The sequence below is a fragment of the Papaver somniferum genome, unplaced genomic scaffold (genome assembly GCF_003573695.1).
Source record: "Papaver somniferum cultivar HN1 unplaced genomic scaffold, ASM357369v1 unplaced-scaffold_118, whole genome shotgun sequence".
NCBI lineage: Eukaryota > Viridiplantae > Streptophyta > Magnoliopsida > Ranunculales > Papaveraceae > Papaver > Papaver somniferum.
In genome coordinates this window covers 9,649,658-9,671,853 of record NW_020620825.1, presented here as the reverse complement: position 1 = coordinate 9,671,853, position 22,196 = coordinate 9,649,658, and the positions used below count along the sequence as shown (strand labels likewise).

General features: G+C 38.8%; 1 protein-coding gene across 1 annotated transcript; it reads right to left on the bottom strand.

Annotated features, from left to right (window-relative positions):
- Positions 1–587: 587 nt before the first annotated feature.
- Positions 588–9,351, bottom strand: LOC113330406 (5'-3' exoribonuclease 3-like). Its single transcript, XM_026577221.1, has 23 exons — positions 8,834–9,351; positions 8,623–8,725; positions 8,454–8,530; positions 7,955–8,146; positions 7,680–7,799; positions 7,355–7,417; positions 7,019–7,165; positions 6,746–6,910; positions 6,503–6,580; positions 6,226–6,312; positions 5,846–6,088; positions 5,616–5,711; positions 5,281–5,376; positions 5,027–5,097; positions 4,454–4,582; positions 4,301–4,377; positions 4,171–4,211; positions 3,955–4,029; positions 3,486–3,643; positions 3,033–3,137; positions 2,867–2,942; positions 2,698–2,777; positions 588–1,533 (listed from the first exon to the last, which is right to left on the bottom strand). Exons 1-23 carry the CDS (start codon positions 9,035–9,037, stop codon positions 879–881), a joined length of 3,138 nt encoding a protein of 1,045 aa, XP_026433006.1. The 5' UTR covers positions 9,038–9,351; the 3' UTR covers positions 588–878.
- Positions 9,352–22,196: the final 12,845 nt, after the last annotated feature.

The following is a 22,196-nucleotide window of genomic DNA, read 5'->3' as shown; positions in this document are numbered from 1 at the left end:
TTAAGCTAATAAAAGAGAGTTTGTTGGCTTATATGTTTGCCTTAGTATTCTGTTGATCCGAAACTACTCCCCCAATTTTGTGAAGCATAAACATGGCAGAAACCCCTTTGTAGTATGGACTACATTGCTGGTAGAGAAAATCTAAGTGAAATCTTTTGTTTCATAACTTAGTGAAGTTGGCTGTTTGCGTGGGTGCAAATTTATAAGACAAAAATACAAGTGGGTGATAAGAGTTCTTTGAACCACTGTATTGCCGGGTCATAGTTGCGCTAAAAATTGCTTGGTGCATTTGCATGTGTGACACATTCTTTATGCCTAAACATAAAACCTCATGTGATCCAAAATCTTCTAAATCAAAATAGACTGTTTGGAAAATTAAAATTTATTCAACAACGCAACACAAGGATTAGCAATATCCGAGGAAGTTGGGGAGAGGCTGTCATTGGGGATTTACGATCTACCTTGTAAACCCACTGATGTATCGGGGATAACAAAATGAATATATACCACATGAATGATTTAAAATAAAACAAAATGCACACTACCATTAAACAAAAGCATAATTATTGAACAAAACAGAGAACTTCTGAAGTTGTTAAAACAGAACAGAGAACTTATGAAGAAAGCTACCCACTGAGCTTGCTACATTATTGTCTCGATTAATATGTTAGGATACAATTACAAACGTTGAATACAACAGAACCACCTTTATCTATGAATAGAAAATATAAATAATCAAATACGGCATGCTGCACTGCTACTGAAGGAAAATTTAGAAATAAACTAACAAGGTTAAATAAGGAAGACTGGATTCTTTGAATAAAGAACCCTAATATACAAACAGCAGATCAATTGATCAAATTGGCATATGAATCAATTTAAGACTGCCCATACCCAGGGTTTGGTGGATTGGGCCTTCTACTTGATCCTCCTCTGTTTAAACCTGCATAGCGATTCCCTGAATGCTGAGAACCCCCATAACCTCTACCTCCACCTCTTTGATTTGCCGCAGAATCCCCCCACCTGCCCCCTCTGTTATTGTGATGGTGGTTATTAGCACCTGCACTTGAGTGCTGGCTCCCATAGCCGCTGTATGCGCCTCCTCTTTGGTTTACGTGGTGTCCACCTGCCACATATGTTTGTGCCACGTTACCAGGATGATACAATGGTGGGACACCAACTATTGGGATTGCACCAGGAGGTGGGGGGTAATCATGCACGGGATGATGGTCTCTGGTATGAGCCGCTTGCCAGTTTTCTTCATTCCGAGGACGGTTAGGATAATTACTATTGTGAGCAGAAGCATATGGTGGACCATGATTATATCGACCCCCGGCTTGATAGTTGTTGCCCCTGGGAGGATAATTTCCATGGTTATTATTGTGCTGCCTGCCATTTGAGAAAGATGTTTGTCCATGCATCTGCTCCCCATTACGGTCTGTCTTAAACTGTAAACTGTTATTGACAAATCGATGTGCTGCCTCCCCAAGATGTCGACCAGAACCCCTTCCATTTCCATGGTGGTTGTTTTGCCTGAGATGACAAAATGTGTGAATAAGAAGCAAGCGACCAGAGATGCAAATATTCTTTAGACAACAGATCTACTTATACTTACAAAGATATCACATACTGGCGCTAATGGGTCACATGGAGATGATCCAGGGTTTGTTTTTCAGTGGGGATGTTCCAACAAAAAATCAGCTACTTTGAAATTTTGTTACCGCGTCATCTTTAAATGACTATGAAGCAAGTGAATCATTTACCATTCAGCAACTATCTCTTATTAGATGATATTGACTACCTCGAACTACTGTAGTTGGTGACAGCATTTCCTTTTAGATGATATGAACTACCTCGACTCAGCAGTAATCATCTCAAACTAGATGGTTCAAAACGTGTACAGTGGGCAGCATCCTCTATTATTAGATGATATGAACTACCTCGGAAAGATAGCAATCACCTCTAGATAGCTGGTGTGAACTGCCAATTATAGGTAGCAAACATCCATTCTACGGTGATATGAATTGCCTCGGAGAGGCAACAATCATCCCCAAGTCTAACTAGATATTTCTAGTTTAACACTGACTTTTATGATACCACCAAATAGGCTAAGAAATACTACTCACCAACAGTCCATAAAAACGGTATGAACTGCCTATAATTGGCAGCAACCGTCTCTTATTTGAAGATACAAAAACCTTCAAGAGGTAGCCATCATTTCTAATTAGATGATATGAACTGCCAATAAAAGGCAGCAAGCCAGCAACCAAATCTAATCAAACAATATGAACTACCCCGATCAGGTAGCAATCGTCTCCAGAAAGATGGTATGAACTGCCTATAATTGGTAACTGAAACCCAAGACCATCAATAAACTAGCGATGTGTAACTTGTATGAATCAGTAATGTCCATGACCAGTTAGGGTTGGACAGGTCATTGTATCAAACACAGAATACTCTGTACCATCATCTTAAGGCCAACTTTGTTACCAAGAACAATTTCATGAGTTAACCGCTATATGGTTAATATGGTTAAAGAGTTCCAAAACAGACTCAGTTTATCCAAGGATGATCAACATGGAACATCACCAAAAAGGAAAAACATCGTCTAAATTTATCCCCCATATCAGCTCACAGGCCATCATGTCTTAACTCAATATAAGTTACGTTTATTTATCTAACAGATACGGGTAGTACCTGCCATTTTCCCATGGTTTCCTTCCATTATCTTCATGCCATAGAGTAGGTGGTGGCTTCAAATCTTCTACTTCGACCATCTATTAAAAAAAAATCGTGATGAGTTCAAGAGTGATTCCAAATTTAGTCAAGATGTGTAAGATCAAGAACAAAAAGAAAATCAAATTACCTTCTTTGGGAATATAACACCTGCTGGAGGTCGAGCAACATGAGTATGTGCATCAGGAAGTCTGTAAATGGCACATCTGTAAAGCACAGACGAAAAGAGAAAAGTTAGAACACATATAGATGGTTCCAGTTATAATGAAGATTTACGTCAGCGAAGGAAATCTTACATGACTTGATTATTCATAATATCCTCCATTTCGGATACAGGTGATCGAAAGACCGGTGGGCAAGGATCTCCATTACAAAGAGATAGATACCCATTCATCCCGCCACTGCATTTAAAAACATAGAAAAAAAATCAGTATCCGAAATTCTTCAACAGATATATATAACACAATCATTGGAATAATAGGCTTCAGATAATTTGACACGGGATTTGAGGACTGAGGTAAGAACCAAATGCTTAGTCAAATTAACTGATAAACTCAATTTTTAAAATCAAGACCTACTGAGCCTCAGTGGAGCAGTAACAACCCCTGAACAGAGACAAGCATTGTAAAATCTTGGAGAAGTTTTTTTTCTAGAATAAAGGAATAGAATGTAGCTTTCTTTTGTTAAGAACAGGAACCCTAGTAAAAAATTTAGTTTAAGGTGTGAATATAAGTATTTGCATCACCAACCTGGCCTTTGGGTCAATTTTTTCTTTGGCTTCAGCCCCCTCTTTGTTAGACAACTGTTTACAACGATCAGCAAGGGAAAATATATATGGAGAGAGCGGGTTAGATGTCGAGATGAACAGCATATTTTGCATGAAGCTGTTTCTTCTTGCTTCCTCCTCCTGTAGCAAAATTTGATAGAAAATAAGATCCAACATATGTACAATTAAATGCGCATATTACTGCTTTTGCAGTAACATTGCTGCAATTATTTTACGTTGCATGTATATATACTAATCTCACTATCACTTTCATTTCAGATAAATACATATCACTGCATTTCCTCAAATTTATTGAACCTGGCAACAGCAACTACCCCAACCCTGTAATAGATACAGAGCAATATATACTACGATCGGTATGGTACACCCCATAATATAATGAACAATATATGTATTATCACAAAGACATAAAACAAGTAGATCATTCGTACCGTCAAAGTATGTTCCACTTTCTTTATCTCGGTAAGAAGACGACTTTCATCGATGAATGGTAATTTAGCGATACCCTACAAAAAGAGAATCTGGTAATTTAGCGATACCCTACCAAAAGAGAATCTCGAGTAATTGGTACAAATGAGATTTTCAACTCTCCCATAAAACTAGACATCAAGAACCCAAATATCCAGCTCTAGACAAGAAATTCTAACCTGCCATGCAAACCGCTTGCCATTCATGTCAACTTCAAAATCTGATCAAGAAAACCGATGGAAGGTGAATGATTACATATGGAGCCTTATGTACTTTAACACTACGTATTTTCAAAACCACAGAACATACCAGTCGGATAAAAATCAATAATCGGTGAAGTTGGGTCGCTCATCAATTTCCTATAATGCTCAGGTAGCGCATGGGAACTGCACAAACACTGGGCTTTCAGAAAAACTATAATCTAAGAATATCTCGAACAAAAGAAGAATACACTGATACAACCTTGCAGCTGGAAAGACACCCATCAGCTGATTGAATGGTTTGAATGGTGAACCTAATTCAAAGCTTATCTGCAGCTGACCAAGATCCTTGAGATCGGAGGCAAATGGTGCATAATGATAAGGATAAAACCTGTAAAAGAAAAGAGTTTCGTTATTTACGTGTTGCTTTTTCTTGATATATCATGATGTATGATAAGATAGACACGTCTCATATCTCACAAGAAAATGCATACTAGCTAAGTCTCTCTCACAAAGATACTTCCGAAAGAAAATAAAATTTTATGGAGAGTTAGAAGTGACGTCTCTGATGATCAATATCATGAACAAACAAGATATGCCAAAAACTAATGTGAGAAACTTTAAATGTACTAATAATTAGCTCCGTTGAGTTATATCGTCGAGACATAAGCAGTTCAATGAGAAGCTTAGGATAGTAAAGCTACACACGTTTATGGTGACTCCAAAAATCAATGAAATGTTTATTTGGCACAGTTTACCATGACAAATTTATCAACGGTAAGTAGACATAAGACATGCAAAAGCATGATAAATGCTATGCTAGAAGCACACTCACCACTGCCAAGAGCGAACACCTTCATAATAATATTCCATCACCCAGCACAAGCCTTCTACGTATTTTAGAACCTAGCAGGATAAATAAGTTTGAACTTCCTTTAACCTTGAAGGATCAACAATGCCATAGCTTATACCCAAATAATTACCAGCATAAATCTATAGAGACAAACTACTTTAAGAACAATTAATCGCAACGTGTAACAATAGAACATTTGAATTACATCCTATGTTTAAGTTTACGGAGGAGCTTACAACATCTTTTCGTACTGCTTCAATCTCATCCAAGGTATCAACTGAGAACTTTTCCCTGTAGTACCTTTCCTTCCACCCATGCTCTCCCAATCTCACCTGAAACAAAAATATTGATGATTGACCATGACCTAGGAGTAACATTCTGTAATGCAATGCATGAGAACTTAGACAAAATATTAATGATTGACCATGACCTAGAGGCTACCTATTATTTAGATAAAATAAATAAATAAATAAAGAGCTCCTAAGAATGAGTGCAATACTTATGGACCATATATGACAAACATTATAAAACAATTAATGTCAATACTTGTCATACTAGTGAAAATCCGAACCTTGTCTTCTTCTTGGTCATCTCCATTGAAAAGGTCTGACTTCTCCCGAATTAAGCCTTTAAGCTTCGCCTTCAGCTCCTCTTTGTTGTCACGTGTCTATCAAAAAAAAGTGAAATTTATTAAAAACAGATTTAAGAAGTGTATGCATACAGATGGACGATGAAATTACACATACATCGAGAAATCTCCACGAAAACATGAATGAAGTAGAAGGGAAAAGGAAAGCCAACCTCCAGCTCTAAACTATTTTCAGCCTCAACAATGGCTGCACCAACAGATGCCCCTGAAGAAGTGTGTCGTGCCACCTTTTGAGCAGATCCTGTTCGTTCATATGGCGAAGGCAATGGAGCAGAAGCAAGACGAGAGCCCTGAAACCGAGCAACTGGGACAAGCGACTCAGGCTTCACCGTAGGTTCCACATTATCACCCCTTTGTTTCTGGGCCTTGTCACGCTTGATTCTTTCCGCCTGCCGCTGAAAATTAAAGTGCATGTCGTTCTTCAGTTGATTGTAAGTTATTTTCTATCTATCTGGCACATCAAAATGCCAATGCCTGACTTTAGAGTCCAGCATTCGAATTATCTCAAGAGTTCAGAAAAAAAAGTAAAAACCTGATGAAGTCTAGCTCTTTTGGTGAAAATTACATCCTCATACGACCCCACTGCCTGAATGAAGTGTTCAACCTTGCTCAAATCAGGCTAGAGAGCAGCGAAACCAAAAGATAATATCAGTCCACTACTTAATTCCAGAACATTAAATATAGTATGTATACTTAATGAGGCAAATCTAATAACACCGGAATAGGGTTATGTACATTCTCATTATGAGAAGGGGGCATTCGAGCGTATGTAAATAATGAGGAAAGAAATGTTGTCAAAGCTAAAATACCTTGCTAGCGTTGGTTAAATACCCCTTCATTGCCCCAAACTCTTTCTTATAGACAGCAATCAGCAAGTTGATTGCACCCTGAATATCAACCAACCAGATGACATGGAACATTAAAAAAATAATGTCTCAGCAAAAACCTGCCTCATAAAGCTTTCTTACAAGTTCCTCTAGAGTAAATACAACATACATTTGAAATAAAACCAGGAATCATCGACCTAACTTAAAGAGGGTGACGAAACATACCTCTCGAATTTCCAGTGTGGGCATATGAGGCAGAAAATCATTTCCAACAAAGAAACATATAAAGATGAAGTCGTCCACAAGACGTTCAAGATCAATCTCAAATGGAGGATTAGGAATTCTCATCTCGTAATCCAAGTACTCTCGAAGTGTCCAGATGTTTACGAACTGCAACATGGCAAATCAAATTAAGGATACCAAGTAGAAAGCAGGCATTAAATATGCAAAGATAACATCCAATAAGGACTTCTAGACCAGATTGAATTCAAAACTGACCTGGTATGGCTTCTTCGCTGTTACGGCAGTGTCCTGCTTTTCATCTAACTCCCCAAATTTTCTCTTCGCCTTTCCCTCACAGTTTGCAGCTAAATGACCCACCTGACCGCATATGAAGCATTTGTCTTGTTGTGCATTGACGACAATCTAAACAGTGTAATGTATGAGTGCAGCTATTAGTAGTTGCATGAGAAAAATGCATGCAAAGAAACTGAGAACTAATGCATGTTATCAGCTTTAAGCAGTGAAACTCTACCCATCTTGAATTTTATCCATGCTATCTAATAAAAATACAGTAACATGTTTTTCCTTTTATTCCAATGACGAAATACTAACCTCTCTAAGAATAGAGAAATGCACTTCATGTGTAGCCAATGCCAGCATAATTAAATCTGCATCCTGTAACATAGCACCATAGCAAGTGTTTGTTTATAAGCAGCAGATGCCTCACAAAAAATGCTTTAGTTTTAAAATAAATATAAAAATGTTTCCATAAAACTGAAGCAATCTTTACAACTATGAAAAAAAAAAAAAATACTTACCAGTGTTTGTTTATAAGCAGCAGATGCCTCGCAAAAAATGCTTTAGTTTTAAAATAAATATAAAAATGTTTCCATAAAACTGAAGCAATCTTTACAACTATGAAAAAAAAAATACTTACCAAACCATAGAGGCAGTGACGGGTATTTGGATCGAAACCAGGAAGGTTTCTTTGCAGACGAACATAAGACATAATTTTGTGTTCCCCTTCACCAGGAACATTAGCATCGGAAAGGATAACCTACAAAAAGAAATACATTATGAGAAAATAATTTGATTTTGAATAATCTACGTCAGGTAGGAGAGTGCCAAAAATTTAAATAAAAGAAAGAAAGACAAGAGAGTTGACAGGTAAGATAGATGAACAGCAAAGTAGACAATAGACATAAGACATACCTTAACTGATCTCCACCCAGGATCATTGTTTAGTCTGAGATGAATGTAGTACTGCAGTGCAACTGACAAAACATGCATAAATTCAGTTCCAGGGGTGATAACATTTGAATCACAGACTTGTGAACTTTCCTTAGGAGGAAGCTTTCTTCCCTCCTCCGCAAACTCTATTCGCAGCCGCTCTTCTTCTTCTGCCTACTCGGTTACAGCAATAAAGACAGTTCACAAATGACATACATAAAGCAATAATCATAAACACATTTTACATAATAATATAGTAGCATGTTTTCAGTTTTGTGATTTCAGTAGGCTACGGTGCGACCATAACAAAACATAGTGATGACACTTCCACAATGTGAACAGACTGCACAAACTTATTCGTTTTCTTCATTATGATTATAACCAGGAAGGATATGCGGAAACTCAAAATCAAGCTTTTATATAAGAACTCTGGGTTCATTGTGCTTATCCTTTTAAGTTCTCTAAGCATAAAAACACTTACTGCTTCCTGTGCATCTCTAGCAGCTCTGAAACGTCTAGACCGTTGCTGATTCATCTTTGCCCTTGGAGCCACACCATCTACAAAATTATTCCATGAAGCAGAAAAATCATTACTCTATACATAATAAATATCAATGTTGATTACATAAATTAAATCTCAAAATACTCACCAATGGCCATGTATATAAGCTTCCGTGGGCGAACCATCACAAAAAGCCTATCGATATAATCAAACATGCATTGAAACACCTCGTCGAATGTGGTAGGAGCCGGCTGTAATTTAAAAAAAAAAAAAAAAGCGAGAAAACGAGTAAAAACTCAGCCTAAACTATACTCAATATGTAGGAACTTTATAAGCAGAAAACACTAAAATTTACATACCCGGTCTTCAGGATGGAAACAGGGATGAATAATACCATTCATATCAAGGTAAAGATTATCGTATTCAAGTTTATTAGGATTAGGTTTACTTGTATCAACTGGTATTGAAATTCCTTCGATTTCAACAGGTTCTTCTTCGATTACATCCTGTATTATCATTGGATATTTCTCTGCTAACCATCTGTAGAATGCTGGAACTCCCATGATTACTCAACCAAACTTGGATTTCTTTGTTTTAGTTGTTCTTCAGAGGCGAACAAGAACAGATAAACTAAAACCCTAATATTACAGAGAGAGATAGAGAAAAAATAAAACTTAAATCTTTCTTTATTTAAGAGACGAGAAACATAAAGAATGATGATTTCCTAATACTAAAACCCTAATGTTACAGAAGCAAAACCCTGATTTTTATTGTAGAGACAAGAAATCGGAACAATAGAACCTCTTCGAGGATCTATTTTATTCTAAAGAATATCGTGCTCGAAAGTAACTGCAGGGAAAATTAGGGCATAGATTTGGTTGTGTTGAGTTGAGTGACTTGAGATGACTAGGATATCTAACGATTCGTGGTACTTTTTTTTTACTCGGTCAACAAAATAGAATAAAAAAGCAAAATTGTACGGGGATCAGACTAATTTAGCGCTAAGCCAAAAGACCGCACGCTAAAAGAACCTAAAAACGATTCGTGGTACTTGCTTGCTATATTTAGGGAAACAACGCAAACAGATACGCACTCGTGGAAGTGTAGGTTTATACTTTTTCTGTGACACCCGGGTAAAAGAAAATATCGCCCTTGCTGGGGATCGAACCCGGGTCACCCGGGTGCAGGTAGCTCAGCCCAGCAGTAAGTATATTGTGCTTTTTATGAAAGTGTTTGTGCCGTGTTGTGTAAAAAAAAAAGAATTGGAAATATCAGTTCCTTATTATTAGATAAAAACTTATCTGGGGTAGAATGCACAATCAAACCATTCGTTACAATTACATTAAGGAAGTCTGGGCAGGTGTTGTTTCAGAAACATGTTTGTATATTCTCTCCTCTGTAGTAGTTGTTGAGTCGCAAAGTTTGCCAACCCATCTGCCGACTGGTTCACCTCTCTATACGCATGTAAGATTACGAATTGTTCGATTTGTAGATGGTCTTATATCTCCTTTATCATGTTATGAATGATCCATGGTGCTTGTGGGATGTCTTTCTTCAGAAGTGTCAACAGCATGCTTTAGTCCGTTTCAAAGTAAATTTAGCTCCATCTTTGTGGGATCGCCATTCGGGTTGCCAATAGGATTGCTCATGTTTCTGCTACCAGCGTTGTACTTATCTCAATTGGTGTTGTCATAGCCATCATCACTCCTCCTAGTGAGTTCTTGCATCCATCCCGCTCTTGCTATCTCCGGTGGTCCTCCCGGCTGGCCTTTACTTGCTCCATCCGTGTTGATTTTCAGCAATTCTTGTTGTGGTGGATTCCATTTGAACCATATATTATTTGTATTCATTCCAATCATATTGCCAGTTTGTTGCCGCCGAGTTTCCGACTGTATGTTGATGTTGTGATCGGTGGCCCATTTGTATTCTTAGCTTAGCAGCATGGCTATCTGGAAGGTTTGTTGTGGAGTCTGAATTGTATTTTTGTAGGGTCTCGCATTTCTTTCCAGCCATATATTCCAAATCGTGAAACAACATATTATGAATGCTTCCTTCCTTGCAGAAATATGCATAAATTCATTGAAGTACGGGCTTGTTGTTGTTGTGTACCTTCTTCTTCCCCAATGTTGTTGTTGGTTATTTGATGTATGTGTATCATGTGTATGTTGTTGACAAATAACATTTGGTATTGGATGTGGTGATAGATTTAGCTGGTTGTATAGTATGGGTTATGTATATCTTGCTTCCACTCAAATGTGAACACAATAGGGTCCAATTTTTTCTCGCCGTGTCACGTTTAAATGGGCAATGTTGGAATGATTCTGGGTGTTGATTACAAATTGGGAAGATGTTAGTGTTGCTGATGTTCCTGATATGTGGGATTTCAAGAGTTGGTAATCCTCCGTGGCTGACTTCCATATGAAAATTCTGATTTTTTGGGGGCAATTAGCTTGCAAAATTTTTTTGTAGCTCTCGACATTGTATGTAGATGTGTTTGAAGTTTGGGTATTTGCAGTATTTGGTGTTAGGACTTTTGTTAACACCTCATAGCCAATTTTAACCGTGGAATGCCCACTTTTTGAGTAGGGCCAAATTGGTTGTCTGGGATTGTTGGGTTTGGTATGTGCATGCATCTAACCGAGTTGGTGATTGTGGGTGCAAATATTTGGTTTAGTAGATTCACAATCCAATTAAAAGAGTGGGGTTCGAATAATGTACTGACCAAATTATTGTCGGTGTCTCCCGGTGTCAATGTGTTTGCATGCATGGGAATCCAGTTTTCTTTAATTCTTGTTGAATTCCCGTCCCCAATATGGATTTCGGAGTTTTCCTGCACAAAAGAAGCCACCTTATGTATATTCTTCTACTTGCCGAGTTCTGTAGTTTTTGTATATCCTGTAAAATTGATCTCAGTTGCATGTACTTTGCTCGATACATGTTATTACAAAATGTGTCAGGATCAGCATGTATCTACCATATCCTCTTACCAAGAAGAGCAAAGTTGTGTTTCCTTGTGTCTCGGATCCCTAGTCCTCCTTGACTGATTGGTAGATTGAGTTTTTCTCTCCCTATCACATGCATTTTCCTTGTATTTTGGTCATGTCCCAAAAAAATGTTTCAGCCAATCTTGTCCATTTTGCGGTGGACGTGTTGATGAGTGCTAAAAAGTGCATATTTTTATATCTTTTTGTTTGCATTTAACTCATCTTTTGTGCATTAATTCTACATTTTATCCCATATTCTGTATTTTCTTGGTTTTCAAGAATAAATATTTTTCTTACTTAATTTTGCATTTTTAGGTAATAAATAAAGTTTGGATGAATAGCAGAGCGGAAAAGAGCAGAAAAGTAGTGAAAAGCCGGGAGGAATTACACAAGGAAGCCGCGAAGAATGTTGTGCACAAGACCAAAAGGCTAGAAGTGGGCTTGAAGAAGAAGAATTGTCCTTAAAGAAGATATGGGCTTGGCATACCCAAGGCCCAAAACCCTTACTCAAACCCATTTTCTATATCCATACCCGCCTCCATTCTCAGCCGTTAGATCGGATCCATCTCATCATCCAATGGTCGCTTCTTCATCGTTCATCAAAATCTGAAGTCCCTGCAAAACACCATAGTACCTAAATTCCAAGCCTTCAGATTAGATCACATTTAGATCCTACGGTCGCTTCTTTGCCTGCGCATCAAACCTCGATACTTCCGCTTAACACTACAACACCTAACTCCATCTGGTGTCGTTAATTTTGTTGTATCTCATAATCCAACGGTCGCCACATACCTCTCCATCGTAGCCGTTCGATTCAATCTATATGGGATCATCCATCGCTCCTTGTCGCAGATCATCAAACTCCGCTGAACCTGCTTCACACCCTAGCAACCGAACACCTACACCCCAAACAAACAGACCCTAATCCCATTTCCATCGAGTTCTTCCCCTTCTTCCCAAAAATTTGCAGAGCTCTGCAACTCCATCACCACCATCTCTTCCATCTCCACCTCGAACACCACCACTACCACCTTCCCCCGACAAACTCAGGAGTCAATCACCACCCTTGTCTCTCCCTTTCTCGTATGTAGCATCGAGTCCTGATGCTGCAAACTCGACAGTGAGAGAAGCTAGGGTTCACAGACGTCTAGGGCTAGGCCAACAACGCAACAAGAGCTAGAGGAGGAGAAGTAGAACATCAACAGGGCATGGGTCGAGCAGAATTCACACATGGGTATGTCGAATTTGATTTTCCCCAAAAGTTAAGGTTTGCAATTTAGGGTTTGGTGAAATTTTGTAATTTGTTGTAAGCTATAAAAGGGAAGTGATGTAGGATGTTAAAGGGTGTTCTTGGTTAGCCGAGATACCCCCAAATTTGGGTTAATCACTGTTTAATTTTAGTTTTAATTTTCAATTTAATATTTAGGGTTCTTCAATTTCTGTTCATGTTTGTTCTTTGTTAATTTCACTGTTAATTTTTAGGGTTCTTCTGTTGCAATTTTCATTCACTGTTTAGTAGTTTAAATGTTGTGTTGTTCCTGTTAATCATGTGTTGTTCCATCTGTTTTCTCATGTTCTGAGTTCACTGCTGAGGCTCAGATGAAGCTTTAGTGGACTGTTAGATAGTGGAATGCTAGGTTAGAGCCTTAGTGCAGTGTGTTGATTGAGCAATGGGAAGAGATTGATGCTCATAGTGCCTGTGATTGATTGTTCTGTCAAAAGACAGTCAATGCTAGGGCAAACTAGTGAGCAAATTAGTTTTCCTCCCATTCTAGATGTATGCATAGGATTTTCAACTCAACCTAGGATCACATTGTTTGGCTAGGACACAAGGGTGGATTCAAAGCCTTAGCTTAACCCACATTCTGTTTTCACAGTCACTTGCAACTTAACTGTTTTGTTACTTCTTCACACCCCTGCCCTTGGCTTAGGCCTTGGTTCCATTGTTCTTTGTTTAGTTTCATTGTTCTGTCACCTTCTCATAATACTTTGTACTGTTTGCTTTTGCCATTGTAAATTTGCATCCTTTTGCCACTGATGTTTGCTTCTTTCCCATGATCATTTTTTACTGTGATTAATAATGATGTGCCTATCTTCCTACATGAGTCACAATCTGAAGGCCTTCCATCCAACCTAGATTTGGTTTGTACCGATATTGTCAAACCGACTTTTCTGAGAGTCCCCAACCTAGGTTTGGAACTGTGTGCTTCCCAAGTCCTCTTGGACTATTTTGCTTCTAAGTATAATACATCTGAGGAACCACAGTTGGAATTAGCATGTTTGCCCGTCCCTAGCACAGTTCATTTCGAGCTAGACCTTTTGCATGATGAACCCCCGAAACTGCGCGATTTTGTTTTCAAAACTATATCTTCTGTAAAATCCAGGTTTGGGGGTAGCTCATTTTGTTTCACAGTTTCACTTGCGTTTCTTTCCTGTTATATATGTGTGAAGCTGTTGAAATGTCTACACTTTGTCTTTTGGGTTGATCCTCAACTCTTTAGATTGTTAGTGTATGGTGAATTTTTTGTATATAATCAAGTAGATAAATTTTAAAAACTTTTGTTCCTTTTGTATATATTTTGCTAATCCAATATGATCTCGGCTGAAATATGTTGGATTTTTGCCTTGAATAACGGAGTTTTAATTCTGCTTTCGCCGAAATCGGGTATTCTCTCTCCTTTTACTCTACTTAGCATGTCCCTTTCCATATGTTGCATTTTAATTCTTTCCATATTTTGAAACATTGAGGACAATGTTTAGTTTAGGTTTGGGGGTATAGAGTAGATACCACGATAATATGCCATAATTGAAAACAAAACTCCATCTTTTTGAAAAAAATTGAAAAATTCCAAAAAAATTAGAAAAATGATAAAAACATAAAAATGGAGCTCATTTACCTTGAAATGTTGACTCTTGTGCAAATATGTAATTATTAGGAGTCTTAGTCTAGATATTTAGGCACCCTGATTCTAGCACAATTCACATAGTGATAAGAAATTTGCACGCGCACGATCTACCAATACATGTATGGCCTCGATCTTCAAGGTGTTTGATAGGAAGTTACGATTGCCAATCACTTTAGAATACTGAACGAAACTTGACTAGCTTGTTCTTTGGTTGGTTGGGATAGAAGGTGGAGGTTACATTAAGAAAGACAACCATCGAATTTAACTGGGTGCATCAAAAAGGGCTACCTCTTGCAAAGTGTCATGTAATCTTTTGTTTCCTTTTGTACATGTATCAAAAGTGTTTCCAAAAAAATCAAGTATTTATCAATTCCATCATCTCTTGTTCCAAAAATAAAAAGAGAATAGTCAATGTAAATAAGAGTCATGTAAAGAGTCATTTTGTTGTTTCATTGTAATAAGCAAGGAGGGTGTATGCCATTGATGTACAACGCGAGTAATTGTGAAATACCTCCAACTCATTCACAATTCTCGTAAAGTCCGGACAGCTAGCTAGATTTCGACCTCAGTTCTTAGCCTGAGAAACTATCTCTTGGTGATTAGTAGTCATAACTTACACATGTGTAGATACACTTTACACTCTTATCACATGTCTTTTTTTTGTTATCAGTGCTAGGATTGTGCCTTCGATAGCTAGATTGACATCTCCATTTTGTTGTGAGCTTAAACTGTTTTGCACATGTCACATTTGATGGAATCTGAGCTTATATTTTGACCTAGAACTTTGTAGGTACGTTCTAAGCAAACCTTCACGAGACTTCAACTCGTCCACTAGGGACACTTAGTGGTTTAAAAGGCTTAGTGCATACGCTAAATGCATTCGAGAGACCAGCGACAGTGGTATAGTTAGGATTTCCTTAGTTTTGTTTTACTTGAGGACAAGTAAAATTCAGGTTTGGGGGTATTTGATGAGTGCCTAATAATGTATATATTTATCCCTTTTTATTGGCATTTAACTCATCTTTTGTGCATTAATTCTACATTTTATCCCATATTCTGTATTTTCATTGTTTTCAAGAATAAATATTTTTCTTACTTAATTTTGCATTTTTAGGTAATAAATAAAGTTTGGATGAATAGCATAGCGGAAAAGAGCAGAAAAGTAGTGAAAAGCCGGGAGGAATTACACAAGGAAGCCGCGAAGAATGTTGTGCACAAGACCAAAAGGCTAGAAGTGGGCTTGAAGAAGAAGAATTGTCCTTAAAGAAGATATGGGCTTGGCATACCCAAGGCCCAAAACCCTTACTCAAACACATTTCCACTATCCAAGCCCGTCTCGTATTTCAGCCGTCAGATCGAAGCATTTCAGCATCCTACGGTCGCTCCATCATCGCACATCAAACTCCGAAGCCCCCGCTTTACATCGCAACGCCCATCTCCATCTTGGGTCGTCCGTTTTGCTACATCCCTTCATCCGACGGTCGCTCCACGCTTACCTCCGTATCGCCGTTGGATCCACCTACCATCTTCCCATCCATCGCTCCTTGTCGCAGATCATCAAACTCCGCTGAACCTGCTTCACACCCTAGCAACCGAACACCTACACCCCAAACAAACAGACCCTAATCCCATTTCCATCGAGTTCTTCCCCTTCTTCCCAAAAATTTGCAGAGCTCTGCAAATCCATCACCACCATCTCTTCCATCTCCACCTCGAACACCACCACTACCACCTTCCCCCGACAAACTCAGGAGTCAATCACCACCCTTGTCTCTCCCTTTCTCGTCTGTAGCATCGAGTCCTGATGCTGCAAACTCGACAGTGAGAGAAGCTAGGGTTCACAGACGTCTAGGGCTAGGCCAACAGCGCAACAAGAGCTAGAGGAGGAGCAGTAGAACATCAACAGGGCATGGGTCGAGCAGAATTCACACATGGGTATGTCGAATTTGATTTTCCCCAAAAGTTAGGGTTTGCAATTTAGGGTTTGGTGAAATTTTGTAATTTGTTGTAAGCTATAAAAGGGAAGTGATGTAGGATGTTAAAGGGTGTTCTTGGTTAGCCGAGATACCCCCTAATTGGGTTAATTTAATTTCACTGTTAATTTTTAGGGTTCTTGTTTTGCAATTTTCATTCACTGTTTAGTAGTTTAAATGTTGTGTTGTTCCTGTTAAATGTGTGTTGTTCCTGTTAATCATGTTTAGTTCCATTGTAGTGTTAATTATGTTCTGAGTTCACTGTTGAGGCTCAGATGAAACCTTAGTGCACTAATGAATGATGAATTGCTAGGAAGGCCTGTTTTGCTTGAGTAATGGGAAGAAGTTGGTGCTCTGATATGCCTGTGATTGACTGTGCTTTCAAAAGACAGTCAATGCTAGGGGCAAATCAGTGAGCAAGCTGATTCTCTTCCCATTCTAGTTGGATGCTTAAGTTTTTGCATTGTTTAGCTAGGACACAAGGTGGATTCTAAGCCTTAGCTTAGCCACAACTGCAACCTCCTCTCTGCCCTTGGCTAACAGCCTTGGTTCCATTGTTCTCTGCTTGTAGTTTCATTGTTCTGTCACATTTACTTCACAGGGAGTGGGATTGTTTACTTTACTTCACTGTTACCATTTGTTTCATTGCTGCTCCCTTGCCTTAGGCTAACTGCCTTTGTGCCTCATTGCCACTGATTTTTGCTTCTTTCCCATGATCATTGTTAGTTTGTTTCACTACCATCTTCATTGCTTTGTAAATATCACAGTTTCACTGCCACTATTTGCTCTTTCTTCTCTTTTGTTTCTCCTGTTCTTGTTACTGCATTCACTGCCTAGTGCTCTGCTGCCTTGTTCTCCCCCTGCTGCTACTACTTGTTGTTGCTGTTGCTGCTGCTGTGCACTTGCCCTTTGCACTGCTGCTGCTCTCCCTTTCCCTGCTGAGCATCTGCTGCTGTGCACTGCTTCTGCTGCTGCTGTGCACTGCTTCTGCTACTGCTGAAGCCCAGATTCATAACAAAAGCCCACTGTGGACTTAATAAAAGCCCAGGTTCAAGGCCCAGCCACAGTTCAGGTTAAGGTCTAAGGCCCAGTTTACTGTTACCAAGCCCAGTTCACAATTGAACTGTTAAGCCCAAGTTCACAGTTCATTCCAACATCATTCAAAGGCCCAAGGCCTAAAGCACTTCACCATTACAAACAAACCCACTAAGCCCAAAGCACAATTAGAAGCCCAATAGCAATTTAGAGCCCAAATAGCTAGAAACTCCAAACACCCCCAGTCTCTGTGGATCGACCCGTACTTGCACGAGCTACAACCGACGACCGTGCACTTGCGGTATTACTGTAGGCCCGTTTTTATCGCTTAATTTTCACACACCTTCGGGCCCACCACAAAGCACATCAACCAGAGGATGGGTTTCTAACGACTGAACTCCTTCATGGACATCATTAGGCTCGGGAAAACGAGTATGAAGGTAATCTTGTAAAATGGTCGAGGCACAGATATCAAGTCCTAAGTGTAGGGACTTTCTGAGAGTTAAAGGTAAGGCACTAGGGAAGTGATAATCACCCCCAAACTTAGAGTTTTCAGTGTCTCTAGATTGATCTCTAATTATTTCTTGAATTTCCGTATCTTCAGAGTCCTTAAAATATTCAAGATATTCTTCTAAGTTATTATCAGGTAGTGCATCTTTACTCATCTCTACGGGTCTATCTTCTTCTTCCAAGACTATTGTTTCTAAGTCGCTAGACTCTAAAACAGTATTTTCGAAATGAACCCGTTCCTCTAAACCACTATCGGCTTCGTAAACAGGAAATACTACGTCGTCTAAAACGGTGGTATCCCTAATCAAATCCTCGTCCATTTGAATAGGTGAATAATCATAAAAATTATTTGGATTTGAACTAGAAATAATATAATCATTATACAACTCAATTGGATTACTAGACTCCTGATCACTATGCCTACATATTTCAGATTCTTCATTACTGCTATCCTCATCATCATAGTACGAAAATGATTGAACCTTATCTAAATAAGTAGTGTCTTTTATTCTAACCTCGTCCTCTAAATTAGGCAAATATTCACTATTGATATCAAGGGTAAAATTAGAAACACTATTTTGGAAATTTAGATTATTTCGAGCAAGTCTTTCATTCGTCTCAGCCATCAACTTGAGGGATTCCTCTATAGAAAGTTCTCTTTCGTCAAAAACTAAGTTATTCATTTCTGCTAACTTACGTGTTGACTCAGCTAATTTACGTGTTGACTCTAGTAAAGAGGAATTATCAGAAGGATCATAAAAAGGACTACTTTTCAATAGTTTGATTGTATCCTCTAGAGACGAAGAACTAGTACTATAATCTTCTTGCTCGTAAGACTGATGCATGTGTGGATAGTAATTGGGCTCACCATGGTATGAACCATAACCTTGAAAAGGTTGGCGTTCCCAACTACTATTCCCACCATGGTCATAAAAATGATGATGTCCATATTCAAATTCAGGTCGATACTCATTGTATTGGCTTCTATCATACCAGTTCGACATTCTTAATTGCAAGGGAAATCTACACAATCACAAACAAGACTGACTCGACCAAATCAAACCTATAGAATCTAGCAAACAAAAAGCATGATGGCTCCACTTAGATTGTTTTCTAGACCAGCTTTTATTCCTTCGAAAAGGAATTCGTTACAATTTGAGCACACCCCTCTGGAATCAATCCGAGCTAATGTAAGTTGAATCGAGGCGAGGGAAGCTCAGTGGAGCTTTGATACCCAAGGCCTCACCGCTATCACAAGGCGGCGCAGTCACGCATTCAACTCACAGAAACCATCATGAACTTTGGAGTGTGCTTAAAGAGCAACCAATATTTTTCGAACGAGTTTCCTATTAAGCTCGTTACCCTATCAGTCTCGTTCTATTCTCCGGCAGCGGCGCCATTTTGTTGTTGTTTTGAAAGTGGTAGTAAAAGTTCGTTGCTCGGACTTGTAAAGATTAAAGTTTTCTAAAATAATAAATATATACACAATAATTGTCACAATGGGCGAGAGATACTGGGACTAAAGATTCGGCCATTTTTCATTTTCAAGTGGTTCAGAATTTAATTCTAGGCGATTATAGTTCAAAACAAAACAAATATTAACTCTAGTTTATTGCCAAGATAGATTTATAAAATATTACTTGTATTTCTTAAGCATGGCATATCAAAAATCCCTAGGACTAAGCATAAACCATCAAATGAAATCACAAATAATTAATTAAAATCTTAATTCAATTAAAATTGGTGCAAAAAGTAAATATAGAATTAAATAAAATTACCCCAAGTATGAAGTTTGGCCTCCTCCGTCGTCCCAGTGTTGGGGTTTATCTCATCATAGTAAAAATGCTCTCAAAATATTTCATTGATGCTCAAAAGTGTTTTACAATGAAGAGAAATACAAGAAATTGATGAAAAACAGAACTCTGCGACCCACAGAAGGCGTCCAAAATCAACGACAGAGATGAGGTGCTGTTGTCGTTGAAGAACTACGACCCACACTGGACAGTCGATGTTGCTGTTGAAGAACGACTGCTTCTGAGAGTCCGTTCTTCGTGTTCTTCAGGCGTGTTAATGGCAGCAGCAGCAGCAGGTAACTTCTCTGCAACTCCTCCTGCGCCTCTCTGCTCGCCTCCAAACCTCCCCAAACTCTCGACAGCCTCTCTAGTACTCCCAGGGAACATATTTATACACCTACATCTCGTTTAATCTCCCTCAATTACTCCATATAATCTTCATTACTCGGTGTTTAAAGAAAATATTTTCCGAATATTTTCTTCCCTGAAATGATTCTCCACGCGTAAACAGCCTCTGATACTCCCTTATTTAGCTTCTACACGGTCCAAAAGTGTGCTAGAGTCCTCCATGCATCATCATAACACGTCCGAATCCCTCAAAAAATCCTCTCAAACCCGTGACTGCCATGTTCTCTGATGATGACTTGTTTAGCCGATTCTAGCCAAATTAGATCGATTCTGACACACATACTGTATTCCTTAAGCTATATCACATCTTCCTACCAATTTTTAGCCATTGAATCGCACCACAACACCTTCATTTTGTTGATTGAAAATCTGCCAGAGAGAGAATATATTTTCCCGCCAAAAATGAAATTTGAATTATGAGAAGAAAAGTGTCCTCCCCCTAATCCTGTACGGGTGTCCCTTTAGCAATTGGGGTGGAAATAGTAATTTTGGGGTGGAAATAGTAATTTTTCTGGGTTCCTCCGGTACATTTCTGGGACGCTTCCGGTGCATTTCTGGGGTGCCTTTAGTACTTTTCTCCGGGGTGTAAATCATCACTTTTTTGAGCTCATTTCGCCGCAAAGGCTTATTTCTCTAAAAACATCTACAAAAACACAAAATAACACAATAAGTACTTAATCGAGTCTAACAATACAGAATATTGAGAACAAAATAGACACATAAATGCGTCTATCAATACTAGAGGCATATCAGTGAGCAAGCTGATTTTCCTCCCATTCTAGATGTATGCATAGGATTTTCAACTCAACCTAGGATCACATTGTTTGGCTAGGACACAAGGGTGGATTCAAAGCCTTAGCTTAACCCACATTCTGTTTTCACAGTCACTTGCAACTTAACTGTTTTGTTACTTCTTCACACCCCTGCCCTTGGCTTAGGCCTTGGTTCCATTGTTCTTTGTTTAGTTTCATTGTTCTGTCACCTTCTCATAATACTTTGTGCTGTTTGCTTTTGCCATTGTAAATTTGCATCCTTTTGCCACTGATGTTTGCTTCTTTCCCATGATCATTGTTAGTTTGTTGCACTGCCATTGTTAATCTCTTAGTTATTGTTCCCTATTCTTCCCTGTTCCTCATCTCTGTCTGTGTTCTCTTTTATTCTCTTTCTTTTGCTATCTTTTGCTCTTCTAGTTTCTCTGTTTTGCTCCCCATTTGTCCATTGAAGCTCACTGTGGCCTAAGTGCATTGATCATTAAGAGCCCAGTCCAGTTCACTGTGGACTCATTCAAAAACCAAACTGATAGCTCTATCAAGCCCAGCTCACAGTTCACTTTCCAAGCTAAGGCCTGTCACTGTCAAGCCCAGATCCTCATACAAGCCAACTGAGCCCAAAGCTCACTTCAACACTGAGCCCAAGTTCAGTTCATTGAAACCAAAGGCTAAAAGCCCAGGTTTGATCCCAAGGCACAGTGCAATTCAAAAGACCAAAAGCCCATAAATTCACAGTCAATCCAAAAACCCACTAAGCCCAAAGCACAATTAGAAGCCCAATAGCAATTTAGAGCCCAAATAGCTAGAAACTCCAAACACACCCAGTCTCTATGGATCGACCCGTACTTGCACGAGCTACAACCGACGACCGTGCACTTGCGGTATTACTGTAGGCCCGTTTTCATTTCGCTTCAATTTTATACGCTTTCCCGGGCCCACCACGTGTGCTGGAAGAAGTTAAGTTTGCATAACATGGTTTGTCGTTGGTATAAGGGATGAGTGATGAGTAACCATATGCCTGTTTGATTGAGACACTTGGTGATCCATCCTTTAGCCTTTCTTTTCAATCTTTGTAGAAGTTGAGCAAAAATTGGTGATGAGTTCCTCACCTATTGAAACTGCACTCCCAAAACTTTAGGTGGGTTGTGGGATGTTGGGATGTTGAAGGTGTTTGCTAGCCAGTATTTTTTGGTTTGAGTTGTATTTAGATGGTGTATGAGAATTGATTTATTATGTTGATAGTCTGGCCAGCTGATATAGAATAGGAGTGTCGGATGTTGTTGAGGTTATCAAAAGTTTGTTGATTAGCTCATCAAGTAATTAGCAAATCATTTGTATACATT